Source organism: Solanum lycopersicum, chromosome 6, assembly GCF_036512215.1.
Source record: "Solanum lycopersicum chromosome 6, SLM_r2.1".
Taxonomy (NCBI): domain Eukaryota; kingdom Viridiplantae; phylum Streptophyta; class Magnoliopsida; order Solanales; family Solanaceae; genus Solanum; species Solanum lycopersicum.
Window position 1 is genome coordinate 44,675,914 of NC_090805.1, and position 16,627 is coordinate 44,692,540.

Here is a 16,627-nt window from a genome sequence, read left to right on the forward strand (position 1 = left end):
ACTTTTTTAATATTGATCCTAATGAATGCAAAAGGATTTTAGACAAATGTGATGTGTGTCCATTAGCTCGACAAACCAGATTGCCCTTTCCTAATAGTGAGAATAGATCTTCTTGTATTTTTGATTTGTTGCACTTGGATGTATGGGGACCATTTCATGTTCCTACTTTTGATGGTTATAGAATGTTTCTGACTGTTGTGGATGATCATTCTCGTATGACTTGGATATTTTTGCTGAAATTAAAGAATGATGTGGTGGTAGTGTTAAGAAATTTTTTTCAGCTAGTCAGTACACAATGTGGAAAAAGGGTCAAAGTATTGAGATCAGATAATGGGACTGAATTTGTCAATTCTAGTTGTCATGCTTTGTTTACATCTCTTGGTATCGTACATCAGAAAACATGTGTTTACACACCACAACAAAATGGAGTGGTGGAGAGGAAACACAGATATATTCTAGAACTAGCCAGGGCTATCAGATTTCAGGGTTCTATACCTATTACATACTGGGGTCATTGTGTGCTTGGGGCTGTGTATATGATGAATAGATTGCCATCTATAGCTCTCAACAACAAGTCTCCTTTTGAAGTGTTTCATGGTGTTAAAGGGTCCTTAACACACCTCAGAACAATAGGTTGTTTATGTTATGCTAAGTGTTTACCACCTGGAGATAAGTTTGAAGCCAAAGTTGTTCCTGCAGTACATATGGGTTACTCTGAAGTTACAAAAGGTTATGTGTTGTATAATCTAATAACTCATAATTTTTTCATATCTAGAGATGTTAGTTTTAGGGAGGATTCATTTCCTTTCCAGAATACATTTCCTTCTCCTACTGTTTTCCTGGACATATCTACAAACACTGAAGATTCTCCCATTAATGACTCACATTTGTCTCCTCCACCCGATGTTCTTGCTAGGCCTGACATTGTTCCTAATATTGAGGTTGATGATGTTGATATTTCTACTATGCCTGCTGGTGTTAACTCTATGCCTTTGAGACAGTCACATAGGGTTAGGAAACAACCTACATGGATGACTGATTTTGTCACATATGCTGCTTCTACTTCATTACATCATCCTTTATCACATTGTTTGCATTATGCCAATTTATCCTCACAATATCAGTCCTATTTGTGTGCTTTCTCTAGTATCACTGAGCCTAAGTCTTACAAGGAGGCATGTTCAGATCCTAGATGGATTTCAGCTATGAAAGAAGAGATCCAAGCACTTGAGGCAAATAAGACATGGCTTATAGTATCTTTACCCTCTCACAAGAAACCTATTGGTTGTAAATGGGTTTACAAGATCAAGTTTAAGGCTGATGGTACAGTGGAGAGATATAAGGCTAGATTAGTTGCCAAAGGTTACAATCAGAGGGAGGGTCTTGATTATCAAGATACATTCTCACCTGTTGTGAAGATGGTCACAGTAAGAAGTGTTTTATCAATTGCTGCAGGATCTCATTGGCATATACATCAGATGGATGTGTATAATGCCTTTTTATAAGGTGACTTACATGAAGAAGTGTACATGTCTTTGCCTGAAGGTTTTTCTAGCCAGGGGGAGACTTCAGGAATGGTGTGTAGGCTAGTAAAATCATTGTATGGATTGAAACAGGCAAGTAGACAATGGAATGTAAAATTGAGTGATGCATTAGTTGATCTTGGTTTTAATCAGAGCAGCCTAGACCATTCATTGTTCATAAAGAAACATCATACACAAATAATAGTGATCTTGGTGTATGTAGATGATATGTTGATAGCTGGAAATGATTTGGTGTTAATAGGCACACCAAATAAGAATTACATGCTAGATTCAAGATTAAAGATCTTGGAATTTTGAGATATTTCCTTGGCATAGAATTCAGCAGATCAAAAAAGGGCATACTGATGAACCAAAGAAAATATGCTTTAGAATTGATAGAGGAGATGGGATTGACTGCAGCTAAACCATCTTGGACACCACTGGACATCAACTTGAAGTTAACAAATACATTGCTAGATGAAGCCATGAATATTACAGATGATCAAGTATTGGCAGACAAGGGTCCATACCAAAGATTAATTGGAAGATTATTATATTTGACACTAACTAGGCCTGACATTGGATTTGCAGTACAAACTTTAAGTCAGTTTCTGCAATGTCCAAAGAAATCATACATGGAAGCAGCTCTTAAAGTGGTTAGATACATAAAAAGAGAACCTGCAATGGGAGTGTTGATGAGCAGCAAGAAAGACAGAGAATTAATAGCCTTCTGTGATGCAGATTGGACAGCATGTCCAAATACAAGAAGATCAGTGACAGGGTTCTTAATCAAACATGGAGAGTATTTGATTTCTTGGAAGTCAAAGAAACAAACAACAGTATCAAGGAGTTCAGCCGAATCAGAGTATAGAAGCATGGCTTCTACTGTATCAGAATTAGTTTGGATCATTGCATTATACAAAGAATTAGGGGAAGAAATACATCTACCTGTAAAGCTTTTCTGTGACCGCAAAGCAGCTTTACAGATAGCAGCTAATCCAGTTACCACGAAAGAACAAAGCACATTGAAGTCGACTGCCATTTCATCAGAGAAAAGATACAAATGGGGTTAATTCAAACACTATATCTAAGGACACAAGAACAGCAAGCAGACATTATGACAAAGGGGCTGGCAAGAGCACAACATGAGCATTTGGTTTCCAAGCTGGGAGTTTTGAATGTATTCACACCTACCAGCTTGAGGGGGAGTAATGAGAAAGGAGTTATTACTTAGCTAACTAAAATTAGTTATAACAAATTACGGTTAGAATCTGTTAGATTAGTTAGTATTTTAAGTTCTATATAAAGTAGTTTTTAGTTGTTTTCATTAAGAGCTTTTGTATTCCTTTCTAATGAAATAGAAGTGGAGATATTTTCTTCCAGATCCTTCTTCTTCTTCTTCATCTTGCTCTTCTTCATCTTGTTCAATTGTTTCAACAATATGTTCGTCACATGAAGCAATTATATGATTTTGTATTATTTCTTCTGAACGGTCCTTAATTATTGAAATACTATTTTTATTTATTCATTATATAAAAAGTGTATATTATTATTTCCGTCACATGCAATAATTATTTCATTCCACATTATTTTTTCTCAACGATCCTTAATTATTGAAGTATTGATTTAGTTTGTTCATTATATTAAAAAATATATCATAATATTATTTTTATCACATGCAACAATTAAATTGTTCCATATTATTTCTTTTCAACGGTCCTTAATTACTGAAGTACTGATTTTATTTGTTCATTATATTAAATGACATTGTTATTTTTATTTATCAATTTTGGTAATACATAATAATGTTTTATCCTTTATGTTACTAATTTATTTTTCAAATTATTTTGCACAATTTTTAACCATACATGAATTTATATGAATATAATAATAAAATAATCATGTTAGTATCTCTTAAGAACATGCAAAAGCTAAAATGGAAAATTACCAAAAAGGAAGGGAGGGCGTGATTTTTTCCTCTATAAAATCCTAGATGTTTTTTTCTTTTTAAAGAGACACCAATTTAATTTAATTAAAGTGTATCATGTTACTAACAAGCTCATTGTCAAGTCAAATGAATCGAAAAAAATATCTTTTTTTTAAAAAAAGAAATATTCTTCCTTTTCTCAATTTACGTGATAATTTTTATTTTTTATAGTCAAACAATTTAAGTTTGATTAAAATTTTGCGCGTGAATTCTTCAATTTTTTAAAATGAAATATATATATTTATAAATTATATAAAATGTACTATAAGTCACAATAATAAAAAGATGTAAGAAAAATTTACGGTTAAAAATAGACTTGTTTAAATTTCAAAATTCGAAAAGCGCCACATAAACTAAGACAAATAAAATCTTTTATTTTTTGTCAACTTTTCAGTTATAACTTTGCACGTTATATGCTTAAAGCGTATAATAAATTTGATGCGGATACAAAATTCAGAAGTCTTTTTTTATTTCGAACTAAGAAAATAGTAACATTCTCCTTTATAAAATCATGGATGTAACCAAGACATCAGGACACAAATTTTATCTCTCTTCTAATATATGCAATGTTATTACGAAGCTCATCATCATCGAATTGCATACTTAATTCATGGATATCCAATTTCAGAACCCCATTATCAACGTCCATTCAGCTTAATTATGATGAAAATTACTGTTATTGCAATAGGAGAGAAATGGACGGTCCTGATCAGAAGAAAAACAATATTCCTATGAACAAAATAAGCAAAAGGAATTCTCGTTCCAACATAGAATTATCATCATCAACTTATAATGACGAAGTTAAGACGACGAAATTCGGATCATCGGAGGATTATTGCGCTGCACCGGAAGACGGAGGCGGAGGTAAAGTCTACAGCGGTGGCCGTTGGACCGGTGGTGGCAGAGGTGGAGATGGTTCGGGTTCGGGTTCAGGTTCGGATAATTCAAATGGTTGGCATGGGAATGAAAATACAGAAGCGTATTACAAGAAAATGATCGAAACTTACCCGACAAATGCACTTTTACTCGCAAACTACGCAAGGTTTTTGAAAGAGGTACGTAAACTATCGTGAATTAACATTATATCTTTGATAGTCTTAATTATAGCATTTTTTGAAAAATAATTTGATTAATTTTTTAAATTATATTAGATTACGTTAATTTGATATTTTAAAAAATAAAATTTAAATATTCATAAATTATTTGAAAAATAATATAAATTGTAAATTTTTACATATCAATATAATGAATAATATATCGTAAAATGTTACTATATTTGTCAAATTTCTTATCATTTTAACTCTAAAAAAACAATAACAATTAAAAATGAACGAAGATAATATTTCCTTCGAATCTATGATTATGTTCATGCTTAAGAGACGATGAATAATAATGTATACTATATTATCCTTAATTATTGCTCTTTTTGTTTCACTTTACCTGACAATTTTTGACTTAGCGTGCACAAAACTAATGTTAGATACTTAAATTATTTCTAATGATGCATGTGTTAGAGTCTTTTTCAGACACAGACTAAAATATTAAAATGCCTCAAAAATTAATACAGAGCGTAAAAAGTAAAATTTCATCCGTCTCATTTTATGTGATATTATTTGATCAGGCACAAAGTTTAAAAAATAAATGAAGACTTTGAATTGTTTATTAAATTGTCCTTCATAAGTAGATTCATTTTTCTTTCTCCTCGTAAATGTATTAAAGTACTATTTAAAACTAAATAGGATCAATAAAGGTAAAAGAGAAATTACACCTTTAAATACTTACCATATAAGAAAATATGACATTCTCTTTTAGAATGATCAAAAAAAAATTGTCACATAAAATGAAACGGAGAAAATATTACTTATTAACAAAAGTAAAATAGATATAAAATAGTAAAAAAAATTTGAATTCTAAACTTTACGTGTAAAAATAAATATTTCAATATAATAGATAAATTAAAATAAACAAAACAGAGTATTAATATTATTCTGCTAGTCCAGTTTGTTTGTCTATTTTTCTTTTTGATCCATTTAACGATAAACATTCTTTCCTTTTTTGGTAAATGCTCCTAAATTTTAAGATCATAATAGTTCCATTTTGTAGGTAGTTTCTTTTGATAAATAGTTGATTTATAATACTTGTTATTTTATAAAATCAATATATAAATTATCATATATATTATTCATTTCTTATTCTTATGAGTTATTAGCCTTGAAAATATACATTTAATCAATTTAGAAAAAAACGAAGCAATGATTCATGTTCATTATTTAAATGAATTAATCAAAATAAATTAATTCATATTTGTTGATTGAAAACTTGAGTTTCAAAAAAAGAAAATAAGGGTTGAAGGGTAAAGTAACATTATTTATTAATGCAAATGCAAAGTAAAAATATGACATATAAAATAACACGGAGAAAATACAGTTTATATGAGTTTAATTTTTTTTTTTTTACTTTTTAAATTTTCATGATAAGTCAGGACAAATCACTAACAATCAAATTGAAACATGTGATTTGTTTTTATCAAAACAAGTGTAATTAATATGGAGATTATGTTTTTGGAAAAACAGGTTAAGGGGGATTTAGTAAAAGCAGAAGAATATTGCGGAAGAGCTGTAGTGTTAAATCCAATGGATGGGAATGTGTTGTCACTTTATGCAGATCTAATTTGGTTAACTCAAAAAAATGCATCTCGTGCCAATGCTTATTTTGATCAAGCTGTTAAATTTGACCCTCATGATTGGTATAAACCTTTTCTAAAAAATAATTTAAATCATTAATCTAAAGGAGTTAAGTGATTAAACTTCAATTTATTCAGAACATACTTTAATTTAATACATGGATTACTATTGTTGCGCAGTTATGTAGTGGCATCATATGCTAGGTTCTTGTGGGATGCTGAGGAGGAATTGAAGAAGTAAAAGAGCTCAGTGGAATTATATCGTACGTCGATAAATGAATACTCACAGTCTCAAGTCCAATAATAATACACAAGATCGAAGAAATTATCATTATTCAAATTATAGTGGATGAATTCGATTATAATGGCTTCTTGGTTCAAATTAATTGGACTCTTTCGAATATGTAAAATTTATTTATTTTTCCCCAAATTATGATCAAAATTAAAAGTTTTCACTCTCATAATCTAAAAATTATCTCATTAATGGAAAAGAGGGAGTATATGCAATCTTTACTGGGCTCTGGAAAGTGGAAATTCATTCCTAACAAACTGGGCTAAAATTTGGGCCTGGTCTATGACTGTTTCTGATCAAGTGTGACAATTAAGTCCTACTCCAAATTGTCTCTTTTTTTTTCTGTTGGTTATTATTTTTTGGGCAACTTTCACATATAACAAATACAAAATTAATATTTGTATGATATAACAAAATTTGCACTCCATAGTATATATATATATATATGTATAATTCGCTATACATATACAATTGAAGAGAATTGTATAAAACGAGGAAGAGATAAATTATATATAACTTGAATTTGTATAAAACGAGAAAGAGAGAAAGACAAAAGAAACTTGGGCATGAAAATGTTTGTATTGTATAATTATAAGTGTATAGGGCGATTATTAATTTGTATATTTTGGTATTCATTCCAATTGTATAAGTATATATTTGAAATTTGTGTATAAATAAGAAACTTACTTGCCTGTAAGTTGTATAACTATATGTTTTTTTAGTGGTGATTTTCAGTTGTATATGTTATTATATGTATTTAAATATAAATTTGTATATGAATATGTATATATAACTATATTATTGTATATTCCACGGTTTATATATATGGGATTGGTATATAAATAAAATTTTGTATTAGCTATTAATAGTACATGTATATGTTCTTTGTATTAGACTGTTAATTGTATATGTATATACGTACGTATATGTATAAGTGAAATCTATATATATATGATTTTGTACTAGTGTAATATGTATATAATTTAAAATCTATTGGAAATCATACATAATTTTTTTTAAAAAAAAATAATTTGAAGAGATTAGGAGAAATCAAAAGAAACTCGAAGAGAAAAAATAGGAAAAGATTTGTATAAAAATAATAAATCTTCTATTTCTTAAAATATGTGGCCCAACCAATTTTTTTTAAAAAATTGATTTGAGGAGAAATCGACAGAAAATAGGAGAGAAAAGATAGAGAAGGTGTTTGTATAAAAATAAATCTTCCATTTTTTAAATTTAGCGGGCCACAATCAAATGACAAAAATCAAGTAAGATTTGCTAACTAAAAATATATGAAAGAATAGTTATAATATTTATTTTGATTTAAATATTTGCTATTATATATATTTCTCTTATTTTTTCGATCAATTTGAGCATATATATATATATATATACGAAATCATGATATAAAATCAAATAAATATATAAATTGGAGTTATATACATGTAATTTGGATATTTATTTATTTTCGCGCACACAAAACTTTTACAAATTATAAAAATTATTAAAAAAATTTCAATTTTTATACTCACTATTTAAATCGTATATACAGACGCAGACTTACAGGAAGCAAGAAGAAAATCTTTGTTAAGATCTAAACAATGCACCATATGAACTGTCAAACTTGTTTGTACGCTATATATGCCAAAAAATGAAATACTCTCTCCCTCGTATTTTGTGCAGATTATATGAAAAAAATTATTTTATTATAATCAGAAATAATTTAATTAAAAATATTTTATTTTAATTTTAATAAAATAATTTTCAATCATAAAAATATCTAAATATTATTTTAAATAACAAATTTTAAGAATCTTACTTTTTCTTGACATCTTAAGTTAAATAATACCATATGAAATAAAGTAGAAAATACTAGCATACGTAATTTTTTGTCCAGAAATTTTAAAAACTTGTGATATTTTTAAAAAAATTGATTTTTTTAAAGTTAAAAATATTAAAATTAAATAAATAAAATACATAAAATATTATTTCGATCATATTTTCTGGTCAAAACAATAATTTCTAAAATTAATTTATATTATCCTTGGTACGAAAACGAACTTCAATCATAAAATTATACTGATATGTCATGTCAAAATTTTTAAAAAGTGATAAAGTCCGAGTGTCCGGACCTAAAATTCATATTCCAATTCGATTAATAGCGCATAATTGGGGGACCAAAATCCGAAACCATATCCATTAGCAACGGGTCCCATGTTTGATGTTCCCCCGCAGTCCGTACAAAATTGTTCCCCATAGAGCGTGCAATACACCACCTCAAATCTGACGACTGAAAATCTTGCGTGATCGACACGCTCTGTCGAGGTTGGGAAATAATAGACAGCATCATAAGTGCCCACATCACTTCTAAGGACCCTTCTATAAAGCATTTTTAAAATTTTAAGATGTACTCTGCCCACTAATCTAATTTGATCTAATACGATTTTTTTTTAAAAATAATTTAATTTTAAATTAAAATTATGTTAAATAAATAAAATAATCTTTAATTATGTGACTTTAAATATACCATATCATAAATTAAAATTAAAATATTATAAAAAAAATATTTTTTAAAAATAAACTAAAAAAGAAAATCTTTTTTTTTTTTAAAACGGAGTATACGTGTTTTGAAGATATTTAGTGGAAACAACTTTAACCAACGAATCTTCACCTTCGAATATGCCATTTGGACCGTGTAGGATATAAGATATTTAGAATTTTAAATTGCAAAATAAATCAAATCATTTGTATTTCGAAGAAGATTGTGTGGCGTGATATTTTTTATTTATTATTATAATAAAGCCTCATTATGATCTTGAATATTGCATAAGATTTGTGTGATTATTAAAAAAAATTTGTATTACCCTCCCAATTCCATTTATGTCAAATTTTTTGACTTAACATGTATTATTTAGAGAATTTATTTTTTAAAATTTAACATCTAAAATAATGATTGAATATTTGTTAGTTTGATAAACATTTTATTAAGAGGTAAAATAAAGTACGAAAATTAAATTATTTTTAATTATAATAAAATGATATACTTTTAGGAGAACCAAAAAAAGAAGGATGTCACGTAATTTAGGTGACACCTGATTTTCTTAGTCAATTTCAAGAAAAAGTCACTTTATTATAATAAAATATTTTTTTAATAGAAGGTAATAATATACCGTTTATCTAAAAATTATTCTAGATAAAAACATTATAAATTAATTTATTTTCCTTAAATATCATAATGATAAAATGGGAAAGAGGAGTCATAAGAGGAAATTGTCGGTTTGGATGTGTTAACTGATAAGGCTCGTTTGTCCTTGAAAGTTGGCTACGTGGCACGTGTGGTCTATCTGTTTCACGGCGTGGCGGTTGCTATCAGCCAAGTTTTATCTAATCAAAAACACAACCTCTTTACTGCAAAACTTCATACATGCCCATCACAAACTTTACTTCAATTTCTATCTTTGTGAATTTTATTTTACTGTAAACAAAGTTGGAATTTTTTTTTTCTAACCATGGCAAGTCCTATGGAGAAGGGGAGTCATGATGATGAAATTGTGTCGGTGGAGCTTCCTGCACCTCCTTCTTGGAAAAAATTGGTACAATTTTATTTTTTTTGCTTTTTTGTTGCCTTAATTCATTTTCTGTGGTAGTTTGAACTTTCTGTAGGTGTTTGTCAGCTTAATTTTTAGTCTTTTGGTTCACAAAATTCATGTAATAGGAAGCATGATCATGTTCTGGTTAATTTTTTTTTTTTGGTTTCTTGGTGGAAAAATTGGGGTTTTTGAGGAAGTTTCACTGTTAACAAGTGTAGCATCATCAATTAGCTTTGCATCTGTCTGTAAATTTGACTGTTTAAGTCTTAGTTAACTTACTGATGCAGTATAATTAGTTATACCTGTATTGGCTGACCAAAGGTTGGGATGAGATGAGCTAAAAAGAGCGCGATCTGAACAGGTTGATTGTTAAACCTTCTATTTTGGGCTAAGATAATTACTTTAGTGACTGGAAGATAACGATAAACTAAAGAATTGCCAGCTTTGACGCCCTTGGACTAATTTCATGAATATCTTCCACTTTTCACCTGCAACAAGTATCAGGTAACTTATCTCCGTCAATCGAAGGCTAGAATAAATGGAAAGGATCGCCTAGTGTTTTTGCCTCTACCGTAATTTGAACCTTAAGACTTCATGGCTCTCAAGTATTAGGCAACTCCGTCAATCGAAGGCTAGAATAAATGGAAAGGATCACCTAGTGTTTTTGCCTCTACCGTAATTTGAACCTTAAGACTTCATGGCTCTCAATCACTTCGTTAACATAACAGCTAGGCTACACCCTGAACCAACCAATATTGACCTGGACATCCTCATCTTGGTATTAGTGTGTTGGGTCATAACCGTTATAACTCGATCCTTCTATTTATCACCCCTTGGAGTCCCTTGTCTTTATACCTTGTTCATATTTTGTTTACGGTCTTTTAACATTTTTCTTGACAGCTCAGATAGTCCGTCGTTAGAATTGTGATAGTGGAGTCTAGCCTCTTATTTAAGAATTGTGAAGTCTTATCACTAATTTCACTATTAGTGTAACTCTTCCTATTCGTCAAGGAGTCAGCAAACAACCTTGCATGTGAAAGGTAGAGAGAGTAGTTTATACCTGTGCTGAAGATGGATAGTTGGACAACGCAATACATAAAAAATTGATCTTTTGTGACAATTAATTAACTCAATTGCCGCTTAATATGTATTTTTAGCGGCAATTAGCACTCTTTGTATATGTCCTTAGCGAGACACTTAACTAATGTCGGTATAAAGACTTAAACACTCTTTTTATTAATGTGTATTTATTGCCGATAAAAGTTGTTTTGTTGTAGTGATGTTATGCAGTGTACTCTGGGCTTTCTTGGGAGACGTAGGAGTAGTCCTATTTAAGGGAATTCAATATGTGCTGTTTTGCAGCTTACATTTACAGTTGATGTATATTTTACCTCTGTCATTTTGCAGTTCACCCCAAAGCAAGGGGGTACACCGAAGAAGAGTGAGGTAGTATTCATCGCTCCAACAGGAGAGGAGGTCAAAAACCGCAAACAGTTGGAGCAGTATCTCAAAGCACATCCTGGAAGCCCTGGTATATCAGAATTTGATTGGAGTACCGGTGAGACTCCAAGGAGATCAGCAAGGATCAGTGAGAAGGTCAAGGCAATGAGACCACCTTCACTACTTGAATCACCAAAGAAAAAACGCCGGACATCCTCTGGTACAAAGAAAGATAGCAAGGAAAAGGCTGCTGCAAAAGCTGAGATGGGAAGTGCAGAAACTAAAGGGATGGAATCTTCCAAAGAAGAAAATGAAAACTTGGAGAAGAAAGCTGGAGAAGCAGAAGCTGAAATGCAGGACAAGGGGAAGAAAGAGGCGGAAGCTGTGGTAGAAGATGAGCGCATAGAGGATGCTAAACTGCCCCCTGCGGAGAAGCCAGATTCTGAATCGGAGGAATTTCACAGTGCTGATGACGGCAATCAGGACAAGTCGGAAAATGCAGAAGCTGAAATGGAGGACAAGAAGAAGAAAGAGGTGGAAGCTGTGGAAAAAGATAAGTGCTTAAAAGGTGCTGAACTGCCCTCTGGGGACGAGCGAGAGCCTGAATCTGAGGAAGTTCACAGTGCTGATGTTGGTAGACACAAGTCAGAAAATGCAGGTATCGAGGAAAAACAAGTATCTGAAGAAAAGCTGGAGTCTCAAAACAAACTAGAAGAACTCGCTGCAGAAGGGACCAATGTCACCGTAGGAGGGAGTGCCGGCCAAGCAGAACATGCTGTTGACGGGGTATCTAAGGATGCCCACAGCAATGATGGTGAAGATGGGCCGAAAGAGGAGGAGAAAAAAACGGAAGGAACTGAGTTAGCTATGGAAAATAACAATATTAATCAACCAGGGTTGGTTCATCCCCAGCAGCATCAATCACCTGCGCCTATTAGCTGCTGATGCATCATCTGCATCAACCTTAGGACATTTTCTGTTACATGTTTACTGACTTTTAGATTCAATTTGATTATTGTAATCGTAAACTTCGATTCTCTGGTAGTTTAGTGTCTAGTTTCCAGGACTGTAGTACTCGCATTGTGGTGTATGTATTTGTTTCTGTCGTGGTACACTTGGATCTGTTATTAAAACTTGATGTAGAATGTTTTAGGAGATGATTTGTGACTTGCAGAGTTCTATTTGCTATAACATGTAGAGCTTTCGAATTGCCCCTTTGTGATGAGTAATGTGTTCATAACTGAATATTTTGTTGGGGAAATTGAAATTTGTAACATACTAACACTATAGTAAAGGTGTTTTTTTACAGTTGAAAAGAATGAAATGCTGGAATGGGAAGTTCTAATCTGCAGAAACACTTAAATATTCACCATTTTCATGTAATTTCGAGTTATGAAACGCACCATTAGTAGAGCCATCAGGGCTGCCTGCGAGCAATTCCTTTTTCCTCTTCTCCTCATATTTTCCAGAGAGAGAATCAAACAAAATTCCAGCACCAACTCCAACAGCCAAATCAATAGTGTAATGGCCTCTGGTACTCAACAATCTCACCGTCTGTAATACGTTCAAGGTGTCAAATAAATAAGACAATTTCCATCTCTGCATACGCTTCATATCCAGCGATGCAATCACTGATGCTGCAACATGCCCCGAATAGAACAAGAAAAACGACACATTTCCTACTGGAAAATCAGCTCCCGACCCCAGAAAATCCTACATTAACAAACCAGAAAACAATCAAAGGCCGCAAATTTTCTACTTTCAACGCTTAGTGTACTGAGATTTTTCTTGATTCTTGTTTACGAACAAAATGGAAATAAGATACTTGTATACATTTATTGGTTTGTGCTTACCTCTGGTAATGGCAGCTGCGTGGAATATCCAAGAATGCCTCTACATGTGAACATGAACAGAGTTGCAATAGTCGCTCTTGGTCGCCCTTCAATTAAGAAAGCCCATACTATGTACACCATTTGCATTCCCACAAACCCCTGTATGATGAATCAATGAATTGGCAAATTGTAAAACAGAACCAGCATAAAGCATATTAGATCTGGCATCAATTGTGTGACCATTTTATTTAAAAGTCGTACCGTATTAAGGCCAGCAAGAACAGTATTAAGAGCAGGTTTTGAATCAAGCAAACGATGCAGGGGACGCGTAGCAACAAATCCCAGATCGAAAGGCGGGGACGAAGATGGAACCATATGAAGAGTATATTCCACGCCCATGAAGAAGAGCAACGTGGTAGCGAAGATGCACGGTATGGGATGATTCTTCACCACACCGAACACATCCCTAGCCGTCAATCTCATGAAAAATGTATTTCTCAACCACCCTGAATCACCGAACTCTGAAGGCGGTCTTTTCTTCATGTCCGTAATTTTATTGTCGTCTTCCATTTCCATATTTTCAAATTGGAATCCGTTAATGGAGGAATGTGATCTAGTGTTGAAGCTAGATGAAGAAGAATAACGAAGATGGAGAGTTTCTGCATTCATTTCTGCCGTTTGAATTTCCTGGAATGAACGAAGACATGACGAATGACACTATGATGTTACCACCAATAATTGTATTAATCCAACGGCATATGTCTTTCTCCGAAATGTGATCAGTATTAATGGAAATCCGATGACGGAGATTCGAAAACGATCCTCAGATCTCACTTTCAAGCTAAAAAAATCATACTGAATATCTAATATGGAAGGAAAAAATGCAGATTTGGTTTACAAGGAATAGAAGGAACAGATTAAAGGGCTATTAGTTTAATTCTTATGGTAAATACTTTCTATTCAATTACTCCCACCGATTATTTATATACCGAACTAATTCAATTTACTATAATCATAAGTATCTTAATTAAGTAAAATTTTGGATTGACGACTTCAAATATATCAGAGAAAATGAGAAATTAGAGACCAAAACAAAAGTCAAATTTCTGCTAAGCTATAATTTAATTAACTAAATCAAAGTTAAGAACTTGAAACATTGTTTAAGGATAATAACGGAGTACTACTTTATCATCATCTCATACGAGAGAGCTGCTCTTTACAAACTATTTACTTTTATTTGGATTTTGATCCTTTGGCACATTTTTGAGCATATTGATTATTGAGCAAAGTTCATGAATATGTATGAAGTTGTTTTCTTCAATACATTTATATAGGTTACAAGCTTTATGTTTGTCCCCGGAACATAAGAGTAGTGTTCATTAATAATTATATGAAAGCGATATGGTAGAAAAATTTCAATCTAGTAGTACCTATTGTTTTCCTTTAGGGTCGCTTGTGTAAGACACAAAACAAATTTTCAGAATGAGAACTGATCATTTGATAAACAGATTGCATTTCATTTATACACCAAAACACCAACCAGAACAAAACGGGTGCAAAAGAGTGCGTACAACAACTACACATCACTGCAAAAACTCAGTAAGATACCAGAGCCTGATGACTCTTATCATGTCAGTTAGGGATACAACTCCTTCCAGCAAGCCTTGTTCATCCACCACCCAAACACGATGCACATTGTCTGAAACAACTTTCTCTACCACTTCCCCGAGTGACGATTCGGGGCGGCATGTCACTTGTTCCCTCCATGAAGATCTCAGCCCGGTATTAGGAGCTCCCGACAGCATTTTCAAGAAATCGAGGACCTCTAGGTTCAATAGAGGCTGCATTTTCGATACAGGACAGCCTCTCAAGTCCGTTGCTGAAAATGTTCCTACAATCTTCCTCTTTTTCCCCTGTATATTTCATAGAAAACAATAATCCTGATATCGTTAAGAGGTATATATATAAATTAAATTCAAACGAGTGAGACTAAATGTTTTAACTTACATTCACAAGCTGAGTATGATCTTCTGTTATGTCATTGGATGACTCCACAATTGGTACTGCATTTAGTGAAGCTGTTCTCATGCATTTGATCACATCGATAACTTTCGCCTTATTAGTCACACCGAAAACAGTGTCTGTGATTGCTTGGAGTTGTTTATCCGAGACCTTGTGCGACATGATCGCTTTAAGCTCCTGCTGGTCATTCAAAAACCTAAGCAGATCCATTTGTGTTAGCATTCGGTAACATGACGCTGACTCGGTGAGCTCAACGCCAACTACATTTTCTAATCGTCCATTCACTGGTACCATGGCTCGATGTATGCCTTTGCTGAAAACTTCCATACAATCCACAATACTTCACATATAAAGAATCAATTCGTAAGATACATTTGCAAAATTAGATAATACCTTGAATATCCAAAATTCATTTGACAAATAGCAGCAAGGACTTTATTGAAGTAATCATAATTATAAAAATCCTTACTCCGATTCCAATTTGATAGATTAAAAGTATTTGCTAACAACATCCACTACTTTCTACAGGATTCATTTTGTAGGTTACTCATAATAATTTCTTAATTTTCTTAGTTCTGTGATCTCCTCTTCATTTTTACCCATGAGGAGAACATCAGTTTTTATTTTTGTAAGCGGCCAAGAGATCTCAATTCCTCGTTACATACCTTGTGTTAGGGCTGAGGGTCCACAAACTAAGACTTTCAAGACAATGCCCAATAATCGAAGAAACAGGAACCATCATCTTTTTCGTAAGATCATCATCATCATCACGATAACCGTTTCCAGCAATATATGCGAGAATATCAAGCATAGTTACCATCCCTATATAATGTTTTCGTACAGCACCCGTCTGTTTATCAGATTCCAAAATCATAGAACCGCCGGCGCCAATCCAGTGCCCAGGCGGTGCAGCCACCGGAACCGCCACCACCTTGTTAGCCATCAGAGTGTTTATTGTATCTGCCAGCGTGGCTGTATACGGAACCTCCACAAGTCTCCTTTTATCAATAATTAGATCCTTCACCTGCTTGTCTTTAAGCATCTGATGCTTCTGGGATCTACGAGGGCTTCCCGCCGCTTGTATCTCCGCTGTTGCCTGCATTTTGTTTGTATGAGTATTTTTTTAAAAAAATTTTGTGTGCTGGGTGAAAACAAAGAGGAAGTTGAAAAACTGAAAGTGCACTAATATAGGTTCATATGTGGCTTAATACGTGTCAGCATTAGGGGATGAAAAAGAGAAGAGTGCCATTTGTTATTT

The 16,627-nt window shown here is 32.6% G+C and overlaps 5 protein-coding genes across 5 annotated transcripts; 3 read left to right on the plus strand and 2 right to left on the minus strand.

Moving 5' to 3' along the window:
• The first annotated feature begins 1,927 nt into the window (after positions 1-1,927).
• LOC138349404 (secreted RxLR effector protein 161-like) lies at positions 1,928-2,596 on the plus strand. The gene has a single exon (XM_069299742.1). It carries the CDS (start codon positions 1,928-1,930, stop codon positions 2,594-2,596), a length of 669 nt encoding a protein of 222 aa, XP_069155843.1.
• A 939-nt stretch (positions 2,597-3,535) lies between these two features.
• LOC101262926 (uncharacterized) lies at positions 3,536-6,700 on the plus strand. Its single transcript, XM_004241647.5, has 3 exons — positions 3,536-4,565; positions 6,084-6,256; positions 6,374-6,700. The coding sequence occupies exons 1-3, from the start codon at positions 4,077-4,079 to the stop codon at positions 6,432-6,434; spliced, it is 723 nt and encodes a 240-aa protein (XP_004241695.1). The 5' UTR covers positions 3,536-4,076; the 3' UTR covers positions 6,435-6,700.
• A 2,523-nt stretch (positions 6,701-9,223) lies between these two features.
• LOC101262625 (methyl-CpG-binding domain-containing protein 11) lies at positions 9,224-12,723 on the plus strand. The gene is made up of 2 exons (XM_004241646.4): positions 9,224-10,078; positions 11,483-12,723. Exons 1-2 carry the CDS (start codon positions 9,995-9,997, stop codon positions 12,458-12,460), a joined length of 1,062 nt encoding a protein of 353 aa, XP_004241694.1. The 5' UTR covers positions 9,224-9,994; the 3' UTR covers positions 12,461-12,723.
• A 25-nt stretch (positions 12,724-12,748) lies between these two features.
• LOC101244008 (phosphatidylcholine:diacylglycerol cholinephosphotransferase 1-like) lies at positions 12,749-14,691 on the minus strand. The gene is made up of 3 exons (XM_004242160.5): positions 13,609-14,691; positions 13,369-13,506; positions 12,749-13,228 (listed from the first exon to the last, which is right to left on the minus strand). Exons 1-3 carry the CDS (start codon positions 14,014-14,016, stop codon positions 12,857-12,859), a joined length of 918 nt encoding a protein of 305 aa, XP_004242208.1. The 5' UTR covers positions 14,017-14,691; the 3' UTR covers positions 12,749-12,856.
• A 152-nt stretch (positions 14,692-14,843) lies between these two features.
• Positions 14,844-16,528, minus strand: SNF4 (protein). Its single transcript, NM_001247030.2, is given in 3 exon segments — positions 14,844-15,260; positions 15,355-15,709; positions 16,035-16,528. Coding segments are annotated over 3 exon segments (1,122 nt in total). The 5' UTR covers positions 16,472-16,528; the 3' UTR covers positions 14,844-14,930.
• Between the last annotated feature and the right edge of the window lie 99 nt (positions 16,529-16,627).

What these genes read in the sequence shown, in the direction of transcription:
- LOC101262926 (XM_004241647.5), top strand. Translation starts at nt 4,077, where the DNA reads ATGTTATTACGAAGCTCATCATCATCGAATTGCATACTTAATTCATGG. An exon ending in ACGCAAGGTTTTTGAAAGAG is followed by an intron (nt 4,566 to 6,083) that starts GTACGTAAACTA and finishes TTGGAAAAACAG; the next exon opens with GTTAAGGGGGATTTAGTAAA. An exon ending in AAATTTGACCCTCATGATTG is followed by an intron (nt 6,257 to 6,373) that starts GTATAAACCTTT and finishes ATTGTTGCGCAG; the next exon opens with TTATGTAGTGGCATCATATG.
- LOC101262625 (XM_004241646.4), top strand. Translation starts at nt 9,995, where the DNA reads ATGGCAAGTCCTATGGAGAAGGGGAGTCATGATGATGAAATTGTGTCG. An exon ending in CTCCTTCTTGGAAAAAATTG is followed by an intron (nt 10,079 to 11,482) that starts GTACAATTTTAT and finishes GTCATTTTGCAG; the next exon opens with TTCACCCCAAAGCAAGGGGG.
- LOC101244008 (XM_004242160.5), bottom strand. Translation starts at nt 14,016, where the DNA reads ATGAATGCAGAAACTCTCCATCTTCGTTATTCTTCTTCATCTAGCTTC. An exon ending in TTCTTGCTGGCCTTAATACG is followed by an intron (nt 13,507 to 13,608) that starts GTACGACTTTTA and finishes TTCATCATACAG; the next exon opens with GGGTTTGTGGGAATGCAAAT. An exon ending in CGCAGCTGCCATTACCAGAG is followed by an intron (nt 13,229 to 13,368) that starts GTAAGCACAAAC and finishes TTGTTAATGTAG; the next exon opens with GATTTTCTGGGGTCGGGAGC.
- LOC138349404 (XM_069299742.1), top strand. Translation starts at nt 1,928, where the DNA reads ATGGGATTGACTGCAGCTAAACCATCTTGGACACCACTGGACATCAAC.